At 47.7% G+C, this 14,680-nt stretch overlaps 1 protein-coding gene across 3 annotated transcripts in view; it reads left to right on the top strand.

Annotated features, from left to right (window-relative positions):
• PAPOLG (poly(A) polymerase gamma) overlaps positions 1–14,680 on the top strand; it is a 1,009,150-nt gene that overhangs the window by 292,824 nt on the left and 701,646 nt on the right. For all 3 annotated transcript variants that reach the window (XM_069608036.1, XM_069608034.1, XM_069608035.1), the window contains exon 7: positions 734–845. In XM_069608036.1, coding sequence (XP_069464137.1) covers positions 734–845 — 112 coding nt within the window. The remainder of the gene's footprint in view (positions 1–733; positions 846–14,680) is intronic.

The following is a 14,680-nucleotide window of genomic DNA, read 5'->3' as shown; positions in this document are numbered from 1 at the left end:
TTGTTCTCCTACCTCTAGGGGAAGCCTCTGAGACAAATGGGCCCAAAGTACCCCACTAGCTGCAATAATTAGTCTACTTGTAATGTTGTAAATTGACTTGCATCACTGGTGATGATTTCACTCAAGCAGTGCTACACACCATGTCTACTCAAACGTTTCCCTTGTGTTTATGTAATTGACTTTTTTCACACTTCTGTAATTTTACATTTTAGTATTTCTAGTTTACCCAAATTAACCAAAATCACCCTGACAAAATGTAATTGTCTTGGTTTCTCACGACCAATTGATTGACGGATGGAATACATTGGAAATCTAACTGGCAAGTGTCCATTTTAAAATGAGTTTCATTAGTTGGTGACCTTCCCTGTTAAGGTTACTGCTGAGCACTTTTGCTGTTAACCGCCATTGGATCATGGTAAGGGCAATCCTAGCTGGTAGGTGCATTTGATCATTTTCGTCTTAATAGCCCGGCGCATAGTATCTTGAAAGTGCCAAGACAGAATGCTGTAACACTACAGTTAAACACTGCAGCTAGATCAGTGATATGGATGCAGATTTTAAAATTTGGAATGACCATTCCCAGACTAGATAGTCAGTGAACATGGAATGAGAATTAGAAGTGAATGGACCTAACCAGTTTTCTTCCCTGATTCAGAGAAATTGCTGCCAATTAGTATATGTATTGATTTGTGGATAACAAACCTGTATAATGGGTATTGTTGCTTGTTTTCAGATTGATCTTGTGTTCGCAAGACTGGCTATGCAGACCATTCCCGATAATTTGGATCTCCGAGATGATTCTCGTTTGAAAAGCCTTGATATACGTTGCATAAGAAGCCTTAATGGTAAGTTTTATGCATGATGATGCCTTAATGACATGAACACAATTCTTGTATACATCACTGTATATTGAAAGGTATTTGCATGAACGGGATAGCTGTTTTAAAAACCAAGACCTATTTTCCAGCTGTTGGATTTAGAATGCATTGTTTGGCTCCTACCATCCTATCAAAAACGATGGACGGGGGTGGAGAGAGTTGTTAGCCCTAATTTGCAGAAGAAATGCTGGAGGGCTGTGCACTATAAAACCTCCATCCATCTTGAGCTTTTCATAGTTGTTACTCTGCAGCATGTCAATCAAAGTCTATACCTGTATCTGGAAAAACTCATACCTTTACTTGGCCCCTGTAAAGATGCTTGCAGTACTTGGTGGGTAGTCTTTGCCAGTACTACCTTTCTGTTTGAGTTTGGCACCCCCTGCAAGCCTAAACCAAAATGTCTGGTGGTGGCTCCTGTCTGCAATGAATTCAGTCAATCTCCTCCCTTACTGACTCATGTGAACACACTGAAGTCCATGTTGACCCCGGAAGCAGAACATGCTTCATTGATGAGGGTTCCATAGGAGACTGGTATTTTACTCTATTGATAAATTGAGAAACTGTTCTTGGGGATTAAGAATGTAATTCACTCCTGTCTGGAATGTTTTTAGGTAAGTACAATTATTAGATTTGAATGCTACAAAATAGGCACATTATTGTAATCCACACCTTATTTGCAGTTGCTCATTCCCAATAAGCTTTCACATCAAGTAGCTTCTTTGTGGGCAGTATTGCCAATGCCAATTGTGAACAGTGTAGCTTGAACAAATGTTCAGTCCTTCCCTATTTCTATTTTGGAAGCATGATCCAACAGGCGTAGTCTTCCCTCCAGTAGAATGCCCACCAGCTGTTAAATTTTTTTCCAAAACAAATACTATTGTGTTTTGATGCCAGCCTTTAGGATTTCAAACAAATTACAGACCAAATTGATGGCTTTGACTGAGCAGTAAGGCTGATCTTGGGAGGGTGAATACTGTCATAGGGTGCATCTCTTACAAAAAGACTCAAGAAAAGCATGTTCACACAAGTTGTTTGAATATGTATGTGTATTCTGGGGCTTCTATATCCGTTTATACTCCAATGCTTTGCATATTTTGCTATTTATTAGCTGGTTCATATAACTCTGCTTTCTCCAAGTAAAAGTAGGTGTCGACAGGGCTGTCTCTCCCTGTCCTTAATAGGCTCCCACAGACTATTTATTTTACCATTGAATGGTCCCTGAAGGCTAAGCAATTTTCTTTATGTGGCTAGAGACCAAACATTTTTCCCTGTGGAGCTGAACCGAAACTGCTACTGGACACTGCCCACACTACCAGAAAGCCTCTGCAGAATCAGACCATTGTTTCTGTTGGTGAGATTTGTACACAACCCTCTGGCGAGGGCAGTGTAATCTAACCTAATGGAGTGTTGGGTAAGATTTTAAACTTGGTGCTAAATCTACCTCACTTGTGAGACCCACAGAACTTTTTGCGTTACTGATGGATAATTTTTCCCTATACTTCAGTGGGTGGGAACCTTTTTCCACACTCTGTCTTTTACTCTTTTTATGGGTGTCATTTTTAAGACTCTGCATAGTGTCCTTTTAATTTTATCCTCTTCGGCTTTTGGCATATACTGCCTATTGTAGCTGGGTTGCCCTTTGGGCTCCTCCTTTTAATTCTCCTTGGCTAAACTTGTGAGAACTACAGTTACCATGGATGGAAAGGATAGGTTATCCTCTCTCAACATTACTTGCGTGAGACCACACCACCCTATTTTATGTGGAGTGCTGAGGAGATAAAATGTATCCCTTTCGAAGGGATTGTGTCCTCCGACGTATTCCTCATCTTAGATATATCCTTCCAGCTCTGCTGGCCTCGGAAAATTTTTTCTCCAGAGGGCGCTGCACGTCGACGTCCCTCGAGTCGATGACCCTCGACAGCCGCCGTATCGACGCTCGACGTCATCCTGCCTATAAAGGCCGCGCGCAGCGTCCGTTGCTCAGTTCCGTTTTTCCGCGCTACTCGGTGCCTCGGAATACTGTTGCTCAGTTCTTAGTAATATTTACTTCAAGTTATTCGAATCGTACTCGATGGCTTCCTCGTCGGAATCGACAACCCCTCGATCCGGCTTAAAAAAATGTCGAGATTGTGGGAAAAAGATGTCGTTGACCGATCCTCACAGAAATTCTGTGGTGCTTGGGAGCCGAACACCATTGTTCGGAGTGCGAGGACTGTATGTCCATGACGGCTAAGGCCCTGAAGGAGCGTAGGGGGAAGCTGGAGAAAGGTAAGACTTTTAAAGCTTCTTCTTCTTCGACGAAGTCGAGACATTCGTCTCCTCGTCACCATTCACGCTCCAGATCTCGGAGTGGGTCTCATCACTCCTCGAGATCGAAACACTCGAAGAGGAAACGTCGAAGATCCCCTTCTCCGTCTTCCTCTTCCTCTGTTTCGCCAAAAAGAATCCCTTGCCCCACGAAACTTAGTTCCCGGGCTGAATGGGAGGAATTCAGAAAAAACATGATGAGCGTCTTCGAGAAAGCGGCCTCGACCCCCTCGAAGACTGCCGAGAGCGATGCTCTGGTCGAAAGACCCAAAGGTCAAAAACGCCGCGAGTCGCAGTACCCGGCTAAAGAAACCTCTCGAGCGCGTCTCGAACCCTCGAGTAGGACTATGACCTCCAAACCTTCCTCGAAGGTTCCGTCGACGCAGGTTCCGTCGACGTCGAGGTCTTCGACGCCGTTGTCGAAGGGACCTTCGACACACAGGTCTGTCGACTCGACACCGGCGTCGACGCCGAGAAAAGTCACGATGACCACACATCCTGTGACGATTCCCAGGCCCTCGACGTCGATGGCGTTGATATTGTCGAGTAAAATTCCAATTCTGTCGAGGTCCTCGAGGCCTCCACCTCTGTTTTCGACACCACGCTCGAAGCCTTCGGCGTCGACGACATCGACGTTTTCGAGGCCAATAATGACAAGTTCAGCACCCTCTGCCTTGGAAATGGGATTTACTCCCTTTATTAGTTCAGAACAATTGAGAACTATATCCTCAATTTTAGAAGAGGGTGATTTGTCAGAACAAGATGAGTTACAGGGACCTGTAACCCCAGTTAGAGAGGAATTTTCCTCTGAAGAGCGCAGATTAAAGGATCTTCATGATTCTTTACATGAGGCAAGTGGTTTAGACATTTCCCCTGAGGTGGATTTTGCTAAACCAGACCCGGGGGAGCATGCTGAAACCCCCTACGGAGCCTTAATGGCCAGAATTACAGAGTTCATGGGGTGGTCTACACCTTCACAATCTTTCCAGCAAGATGACCTCACGGATATTCTTGACAAAGGCCCACAAGAGGATCCAGTGGTGCCCTTTCATAAAGCTCTTCAGAGAAAGATCATGACAAACTGGGAAACCCCAGATGTAATACCAGCAGTAAATAAAAAACTGTCTGCAAAGTACAGGGTATCTTCCACAGACCCAGAGTTCTTGTCTAAACATCCATCCCCAGAAAGTCTGGTGGTACAAGCAGCATCCTCTACCGACGTCAAGACGGCTTATCCTACTGTCCCACAGGACAGGGACGATAAAAAATATGATGCTATGGCTAAGAAAGTCTTTTCAGCATGTAGCATGGCGTTAAAGTCTGTTAATGCTACTTGCACCCTTGCTAGGTTCAGCCATACACTTTGGGAGTGTGCTTCTACAGCGGCTGACTGCATCCCGGAGGGAGAAGAAAGGGATGCGTTCCTGAATATTATACAGGACGGTAAAGACGCTATGTGCGAATCCCTCCAGACGGGCATTGATTCGGCTGACAGTATCAGCAGAGCAATGGCAGCAAGTACATCAACCAGGCGGTTCGCTTGGTTGAGAAAGTCGGGTTTTGCCCCAGATGTGCAAGCCAGGCTCTTGAACATGCCATTTGATGGCTCTTCTTTGTTCGGGAAAAAGGCGGATGACAGTTTAGAGAAACTGCAAACTTCAAAAGCAGCAGCAAAATCCCTAGGAGCTGCAATCCGTCAGACTCCTTTTCGTCCCACAGGAACCTCTGCGAGGGGCAAGTCCTTTCGCTTCTACTCCTCATTCGGAAGAGGTAGAGGACGTCCGGCTCAAAGGGGTCAAAGAAGAACTACCAGAGGTGGACGGGGTAGATATTCTAAAGCCGCAGCAACAGCAGGTGCCTCTTTACCATCGGCATCTGCATCAGCCGCCCCAAAACCACTCTGAGGACTTCCCTCACAGGACACCTGTAGGAGGCAGCTTGACTCAACATCTGGCGGAATGGCAGGCTATCACGTCAGATGCTTGGGCATTGGAAACAGTTGCCCAAGGTTACTGCCTACCTTTCCTACGTATACCTCAGAGTCATCCACCGGGGATCAGCTCTCAGAAAGCTCCAGATCCGCTCCTCTTGCAGGAAATTATAGACCTGCTAGAGAAAGGTGCCATAGAACCGGTACCTGTAGCGGAGAGGAACAAGGGCTGGTACTCCCCTTACTTTCTCGTTCCAAAGAAAGACGGAGGACTGAGACCCATCTTGGACTTGCGAGAATTGAACAAATTCCTCAGGAAAGGCAAATTCAAGATGGTCACTCTTTCTCAGATCCTCCAGGCCCTTCAGTTTCAGGACTGGTTGGTATCTCTGGACCTTCAGGACGCTTATTTCCATGTGCCTATCCATCTCAAACACAGGAAATACCTGAGGTTCGCAATTGGCAACTCACTATCAATTTCGAGTACTGCCTTTTGGGCTGACCTCCGCCCCGAGGGTCTTCACCAAGTTAATGTCGGTAGTGGCGGCAAGTCTAAGGAGGGAAGGGATTCACGTCTACCCCTACCTGGACGATTGGCTGATCAGGGCTGTTTCTCCGGAGCAAGCTCAGATCCAGCTAAATCACGTATGCTACTCCCTTCACAAGCTGGGCTTCTCCCTCAATTTAAAGAAGTCTCAAATGATACCATCGCAGAGACTCCAGTTCATAGGAGCGATCCTGGATACTTCCCTGGGAAAAGCCTCGCCACCAGAGGTGAGGGCTCAAGATATTCTACAGATGGTTACCAAGTTCCAACTTGCCCAACGTCTCCCAGCTTTCGACTTTTTGAGGTTGCTAGGCCTCATGGCATCCTGCATTTTCCTTGTGCCAGAGGCTCGCCTGAGAATGAGATCCCTCCAGTGGGCACTGAGGACTCAGTGGTCACAATTCTCAGGGAGAATGACGGATCTTCTTCAGGTTCCCGGCAGGGTGGCTCGAGACCTTCAGTGGTGGGCCTGTCAGGAGAACATTCTGAAAGGAGAACAGTTTTGGCAACCCTGGCCGGAGATAACAGTAGTCACGGATGCCTCACTCACGGGGTGGGGAGCCCACGCCAACGACTTGACCATCAGCGGTCGTTGGTCTCCATCGGAGTCCAGACTACACATCAACCTGTTAGAGCTGAGAGCCATCAAACTTGCGTTGAAGGCTTTCCTGCCAGTTGTACAAGGGAAGAACGTCCTGATAATGACGGACAACACGGTGGCCATGCATTACCTCAACAAAAGAGGAGGCGTAGGATCACTACCCCTGTGCAGAGAGGCGATGCAGCTCTGGTTTTGGGCAATCCAAGAAGGAATCTCTCTATCGGTAGTTCACCTAGCCGGAGAGAAGAACTTGACAGCGGACGCTCTGAGCAGGCAGAACACAGTCTCTCACGAGTGGGAGCTAGCTCAGGAAGTCCTTCAAGAGATCTTCGCCCTTTGGGGAACCCCTCAGGTAGATCTGTTCGCCACCAGCCTAAACAGGAAATGCGACCTGTTCTGCTCAAGGGAATTTCCTCCGAGAGGAGCTCTGGGAGACGCGTTCATAGTGGACTGGGAGTTTCCGCTTCTGTACGCGTTCCCACCGGTCCCTGTCATTCCTCAAATGATCAGGAGGTTGAGAAGATTCCGGCGAACCATGATCCTAATTGCCCCGGATTGGGCCAGGAGAACGTGGTACCCGGACCTTCTAGACTTGTCCATCTGCCCTCCAATTCGACTTCCTCTCAGAGTGAACCTACTCTCACAGAAGGGAGGTCAGGTTCTCCATCCAGACATCAAAACCCTCAACCTTCACGCTTGGCTTCTGAACGGCTGAGGTACAAGGATTGGGACCTCCCTGATGATGTTATGGAGGTGTTGCTTTCGGCAAGGAGGCCAGCAACAAAGTCTTTATACCGCTGCCGTTGGAACAGATTTTGCAGCTGGTGTAGAGAACAGAATATCGACCCATTTTCATGTGGTACACCAATGGTTTTGTCCTTCCTACTATATTTGGCAAATTCAGGCCTTCAAGTTGGCACCATTAAGGGCTATCTCGCAGCGCTATCTATCTTTAAGCGTACTGCGGAGGAACCATCCTATTTCAAATTACCCTTGGTAATGCAGTTTCTAAAGGGGTTAACCAATGTTTATCCCCCAAGACCATTCCAAGTTCCCCTATGGGATTTAAACTTAGTATTAACTTTCCTGATGGGGACACCTTTCGAACCTCTCCATTCTTGTTCGTTAAGATTCCTTACCCTTAAGACTGTTTTATTAATAGCACTTACATCTGCTAGAAGGGTGAGCGAATTACAAGCTCTTTCTTGTAAACCCCCTCATACAATCTTTCACAAAGACAAAGTTGTCCTGCAAGTGAAGCCTAATTTCCTCCCAAAAGTAGTCTCTGAATTCCATATCTCTCAGAAGATTATCCTACCATCTTTCTATCCTCCTCCTCACCCGGGGAAAGAGGAAGAGAGGTTACACAGACTAGACCCTAGGAGGGTTTTAAGTTTTTCCATTAGTAGACTAGCCAGGATAAGACAGGCAGACCAGCTGTTTGTAGGCTACGCAGGTCACAAGCTGGGGTTACCAATAACTAAGCAGACCATTTCCAGATGGATCATTCTAGCCATTCTGGAATGTTATAAACTGGCAGGGAAAGAGCCCCCTCAAAACCTTAGGGCTCATTCGACCAGAGGTATTGCAGCTTCATCGGCCCTCAAAAGAGGCGTGCCAATTAAAGACATATGTGCGGCCGCTACATGGTCGTCTGTCCATACCTTTACACGTTTTTACAATCTGGATTCCTCCTCTAGTCAAGAGACTAGGTTTGGAAGGGCTGTACTGCATTCTATTCACCAATAGAAGACAGCGTGAAGTCAGTACTCCCTCCTCCGAATATAGAATACTGCTATGGGAGCCTATCTAAGATGAGGAATACGTCGGAGGACACAATCCCTTCGAAGAACAAGTTACTTCTTACCTTGTAACGTTCTTTCGACGGGATGTTCCTCCGACGTATTCCTCATCGACCCTCCCATCCATCCCCGCAGTTTTACTTCCCTTGTTGTTGCAGCTTACGCTCCTTCAGGGTGATTAGTCTAGTCCAAACAGTAATACTGTGGGCTACAAAACGGAACTGAGCAACGGACGCTGCGCGCGGCCTTTATAGGCAGGATGACGTCGAGCGTCGATACGGCGGCTGTCGAGGGTCATCGACTCGAGGGACGTCGACGCGCAGCGCCCTCTGGAGAAAAATTTTTCCGAGGCCAGCAGAGCTGGAAGGATATATCTAAGATGAGGAATACGTCGGAGGAACATCCCGTCGAAAGAACGTTACAAGGTAAGAAGTAACTTGTTCTTTCTCATTTTAAATAACATTTCTGTCATAGGGACAAGCTTATCTTTAATGGCTGGTAGCAGTGAACCATTTTACTAATTCGATGCATCTTTACCGCGGGCTGAGTCCACAGCTCCCGGTAAAGGCACCCATGGGTGCTCATTTTACCAAAATGGCCCCAGGCTTCTTTCTTTTGCCATTTTAGTGTGCCTTGTCCTTTTTTGGATCTTTCCCTGCCCTCCATGGTGGTAAAGTCCTTTGTGTGATTTCTATCTTCAGAGGGAGACCTCAGTGAAGCATGCCCAGGCTCCAGAGTGTCTGTGAAGGCAGGAAGCGAGGGAGGGAGTCCAGAACTTTGCAGCCTTTTGTCTTCCTGCCTCTGAGAATCCAGTTCAAACTGGGAGGCTGGCTGTCCTGAAAGGACTGCCAACCCCCAAATTTGAATGTTGCGCGTCTGTTTGATTGGCTGGGTTCCTGCATAAGTCTGATCTTGGAAGCTGAATCCGAAGAGGATAGAGAAAATGCGTTTGAATATTTCCAGCAAACAGAGAGCCTGCTGTGTAACCAAAGCCTGCTGTTATCCTTCCTTCCAAGCAAGCTGGGGACTACGAAAATTATGCCCTGACCCAGAGCCTGGTGAGATCCACAGAATTCAAGACGACCTGCATTTTGAGCCATCCCATGTTGTGCTGCAATACCCTAATGCTTTAGGACCTCGAGCCATCGTGCTGTGATTGCTCTTTCGAATTCTGAATCAAGCTGAAACTTTGGTGGCATCCTACTGGACGTCCAGAGACTTGATTCCAGTCCTCACCAGTGATGGACCAGATTAGCGAGGCAAATCCAATCGGCGATATTCTGTCTTCTGGCTCCTGAAAAGGGTTGCCTGGAGCCTTCCCCATTATCCCTGCTGCAAAAGTCCTTCCAGTGTCCTGTCTTCATGATAAAGGAATTCATCGACTGCGTTTTTGGCTGCAAACCTCTTCTGTTCTATAAGGTACTGTGTTGGCTGGGGTATTTACTTCTCTTAAGCCTTTGTGATTTCTGTAAAGCTTTGGAATGTTTGTGATTGGGAGTCATCTCATCCAGTTCACCCAGGCCCACTGCTGGAATTCTCCTAGGGGGGGTCTTCTCAGAAGTCCCTGGACCCTAACTAACTTTAAAGTGAACTACTTGTTTGAACAGTCTTCCACAGGAACTCTTGACTTTTTCTGCAACTGAACCTTGTCTCACCCTACCTACAGCTGGCTTCTAGACCACACTAGGGTCCCTCTTCTGCCCCCGAGTGAACTCCTGTAATAGAATAGGAAAGGACTGGATAAGTAAAGGATTATGCCTTGTACTTGTGAAAGAGTTGGTCGGTCAGTGTCACTCTGAGTGAGCAGTTAAAACATTTCTTAACCTGAATGTGTGTTCATTCTAAAAAGTATAAATAAGATAATTTACTCACCTGTGAATTGGTTGTCTCGTCCCCAAAAGTAATGCTGTTGGTTACCCATAACTCCACTTGCGCACGCATACGCAAACTTCAACCCACAGTCCATACTACAACTTCAACACATGACGAACACAATTAAGCATTTTTCAAAATTTGCATTTCCCAAAGTGCACTTCACATTAAGCATATTAATGATCAATGATTCCCCGAACATATCTGCATTTCTACGATAATTTAAACATCCCTGTATTTAACTTCAAAAACTTCCGTGGACATCTGCTCAAATTCAGTGTAGTCTTTGCCTTCACTTATGTAGTAAAAACAAAATGACAATGTCCAAATGCAAAACCTCATCATTGAGCTCCTTGAAAAACATTTTATAATTCCTCAAAATAAATCGTATAGTCAGTCTCATTAGAAACGCTGTGCCGAAATAATTTTCATTACCCACGTTTTCATTGCATTTCTCCACATAACACGAGATCACTCACTGACAACTCATTCGACCATTCGTCTTTACTGACTCTTGCTCTTCTCTCCTCCCATCTCTCCATGACTTTTCCTCATTATCGGCGAATGAGGCTCTTTCCTCCCTTTCCTCTATTTCATCCTCCCTTGATCAACTCTACCCCTTACTTTCTTCCGCCCAACCCGGAAACTCTCTCAACCTTGGCTCACTCCTCAACTCCTCTCTGAGGCGCCTACTCTGACGTCTCGAGACACTATGGCTCAAAGCTCCCTCCCTTTCTAACAAAACCTCCTACTTCTCTTACCACTCCATCTACGACTCTTGTTTGACCTCTGCTAAATCCTCCTACTACTCCAATCTACTCCATTCTCAAGCCACTCATCCCCGCTGTATCTTCCAAACTCTCTTGACTCCTCTCTCCCCCTACTCCTAATCCCTCCTCCAATTCCTCTCTCTCCCTCTGACTTCGCTAACTTCTTCTCTTCTAAGATTGTTTCCCTTCGGCAAAAAATACACACCCGGAGATCCAAGATGGCCGCCGGGGTGAGGAGTCGCATCTAAACAGTGCTCCGCCCGGGCCGCCAAAATAAAGCACGAATTGAAGCAGTGACGGCCAGTTTCTCGGGCCCCCCCCCGACAGCTTAAGTCCCCCCCCCCACCTGGGAGGAACGCGACGCCGAGCACGGGACAAGGACCGAAGAGAAAGGAAGACCGGCCCCTCCCCCTACGGGGCCGATCGGGACTCTCCCGCGCTGAAGAAGCACAAACAGCGCGGAACACGAAGACGGCGAGGCAGCGGCCAGCGTGGGAGCAGGATCGTAGGCTCCGCTGGACCCCGCGGAGAAAACCCGCCCTCCCCTGCAAGCTCTGACGAGCAGGGCCCAAGGCGAAGAACGGAGACGCCGCGACCGCAGCTGCGGCCAGGGAGAGGAGAGGCGCCGGGGAAATCAGGGCGGACCGCTGGAGAAGAGAAGCGGGGGCTGCCCTGAAACAATGCGCCAGAAGCGATAAAGGTGAGCCAACCCAGGGGGAGGGGAGGCAAACAAAGTGCCCACCAGCGCATACAAGGACAGATACTTGCCCCAAGGCGCAGCATACAGCCATCAGATCGGCAGAGGGTACACCCATATCACTAAGTATACACCACGCAACCCGACCCAGGAACGAGGAAAGAGCGATACAGGAGCCTCATCCCCCCATAAGCTAGAGGGGGGAAAGCGCAGAGGGGAGTTCAGAAAAGGAGACACGAGCGGCCATAAGCATATTGGCACGACGAGACGACGGGGGAAGGAGCGGAAGTATAGACATTACCCCTAGCAAAGGCAAGAACCCCCACTCACAAAACCACAACGGCCGAACCGAACGGGTGGAAGGTCTACCGGAGGGCTGCACGAGGGCGCAGAAGCCCCACAGACATTCTAACTGAGCACCCCACCATGTCAAGAGCAAAAGGGAAGGGTAGCCCCTCCCAACAGACACCTCAGTCGACGAAACAAGGCGCAGACATACTACAAATGTGGTCAGCAGAGGGCCCAGCGCAAGCACGAGGGAGAACCCAGGGTGAGACGGAAACACTCTCCCAGAATCAACCATTGACTAGGGAAGACATGCAAACCTGGTTCATGGACTTGCAAGAAAAGTTCATGTCTACAGTTCAAGAACAATTTGCAACCATGAAGAACGAAATGAAACAAGCGGTACAAGACATGAGAATCGATATAAACAACCTTGAAGAGAGAACGGACATGGTGGAAAAAACTGTGCAAAGCCTTGAAGAAGACACGAGACAAACAAGCGAAACACAAGAACATTTGGTGACACTCACTCACAACTTGGAGATACAATATGAGGATCTGGAGAACCGCTCCAGGCGCTCTAACATTCGAATCAAGAACATGGCGGAATCGGTGCTAGACAAAGATCTGAAAGAGGCGGTAAAGGAGGTGTTTAGAGACATACTGGGGACGCAAGAAACTGAAGATATCCGAGTCGACAGAGTCCACAGGGTAGGACCAAAAAGATCTGGGGCCCCAGGGGAAAGACCACGCGATGTCTTGGTGGCTCTCTTCTTACCCGCAGAAAGAACAGATCCTAAGAAGGGCCAGGGAAATGGAACATATTAAAATGAATGGGCAAGACATCCAATTGTATCAGGACTTGGCTCTGGTAACCCTCCAAAAAAGAGCAGTAATGGCCCCATTGGTGAAAGTGTTGATAGAAAAACAAATCCGCTACAAATGGACCTTCCCATTTGGGCTACTATTCACATGGGAAGGAAAGCAGAGAAGAGTGACCACGCTGGAAGAAGGCCTCAGCACTATGGGACTACAAAATGAAGAGATGGAACGGGGGGAGGCCACAAGCAGGAGAGAAAGAACGAGAAAACCAATGGGCTGGGAAACCAGCAAACAGAAGAAAGCTAATACAGGGAGGGAGACCCGGAGAAAAGCACCATGAGGAACTCAGGAAAAGCATATACTTGGGGGACAGACATGGAAACGCCGATACTGAGACCCAGTCGGGGGGGTGGGGGTGGGGGAGTATGGGAACGGAGCTGAAAGGACAAATCGCGGATGGCGGTCTGGTCGAGACCCGACGGGTTGGAACTCGGTAAAGACAAATGGTTCGATGGGGTTTAGGAATCCCCATAACATACCCCCCAAGGGTATGGAGGGCAGGGAGCGAAGGGCGCAACGCCCAAGCATCAATAGGAACCCTCGCCCCACTCGGGACAGTTTGTTTGGTTTAAAGTTAAATGTTGGGGGAGGTGTGAGGGAGGGAAAAGGGTCGGAGGAATCAAAGAATAGAAACAAGCACAGAAGGGGACCCGAGGCAATGGCACATGAACATAACAGAATGGGGATGATACGCATATTGACCTACGATATAAGGGGCATGAATCACCCAACAAAAAGAGCGAAACTAGAGAAACAGTTCAAAAGGGGGAAGGCAGATATACTGCTTCTCCAAGAAACCCATATTAGAACAAGGGATAAGCAGAAAACGAGGATAAAAGGGTACAAAATATGGGCACAGGCAACGACAGCGGAAAAAAAAGCTGGGGTGCTAATTGCGGTAAAAGAAGGGAAGGACTTTAAACTGCTAGATATAACCTTAGATAAAGAAGGAAGATACGCCTTCGCCAATGTAGAAATGGAGGGATCTCGCATTACACTTGCCTCAATATACGCACCCAATCAGGGATGGTTTTCTTAGAGACGTCCTGTCAAAACTGGAAGTCTTTGCAAAGGGGGAAGTGATCATGGGAGGGGATCTTAATATGGCGTGGAACCCACAATTAGATAGGAGTACGGGGAATACACAGGGCCAGGGGGCGCCATCAAAGCGTCTGAGACAACAAATGGACCACATGGCCCTGAATGATGTTTGGAGGGAACTGAAGGGCGAACAGAGGGGGTACACATACTTCTCACATGTTCATAATACCATGTCTAGGATCGACTATTTCTGGGTTTCGGTGGGACTACTGGGAAAGATACAAGGGCTAGATAAGGGTGCAATAGCCCTCTTGGACCATGCCCCACTATGGTTAGACATGACTTTCCCAGGGAAAAAAATGGGCTCTGGAGGTGGAAGCTACCACAGGAGCTGCTCCAGGACCCAACTACCGGAGAATCCATAAGGGAAATGATAGAGGAATACTTCATACAAAATGACACTGGGGAGGTAGCAATGAGCGCTGTATGGGCCGCGTTTAAAGCAGTGTTGCAGGGGAGGATGATAGCGCTGAAAATCACGAGAGATAAACAAAAGTGTTTGTGGGAAAAGGAATTGGAAAAAACTATTGAAGATATCCAAGAGAAAATACTGACACACCCCACTAAGATTCTGAAAAAATCACTGAAACACACACAGGGACAACTAGAGATGCTACGCACAAAGGGCGCAGAAAGGAATCTACTTTATCTGAAACGGAGATATTACATTAGAGCGAACAAATCAGATAGACTCCTGGCGAGACAACTCAGGACAAAACAGAAAGAAACAACGATCAAGGCCATATGCGATGCGAAGGGGGACATCCAAACACGCACACACGACATGGGGGAAGCACTGAGGCAATACTATCAAAATCTCTACTCCACTGAACACCCTAATACAAGCGCCCAAGATGCATACTTGGAGGCCCTGCAGATCCCGAAAATATCAGAAGAGGATAAACAGTCATTGTAAACCCCCATTAGGGAAGAGGAAGTCAGTAAAGCAATAAATGGACTCCCAAGTAACAAAGCTCCAGGCCCAGATGGGTTTACGGCTCCATTTTA

This window comes from Ambystoma mexicanum, chromosome 4q (genome assembly GCF_040938575.1).
Source record: "Ambystoma mexicanum isolate Mex_15411 chromosome 4q, UKY_AmexF1_1, whole genome shotgun sequence".
NCBI classification, from domain to species: Eukaryota; Metazoa; Chordata; class Amphibia; order Caudata; family Ambystomatidae; genus Ambystoma; species Ambystoma mexicanum.
The sequence above is the reverse complement of the archived record's forward strand: the minus strand, read 5'-3'. Positions and strand labels throughout refer to the sequence as shown.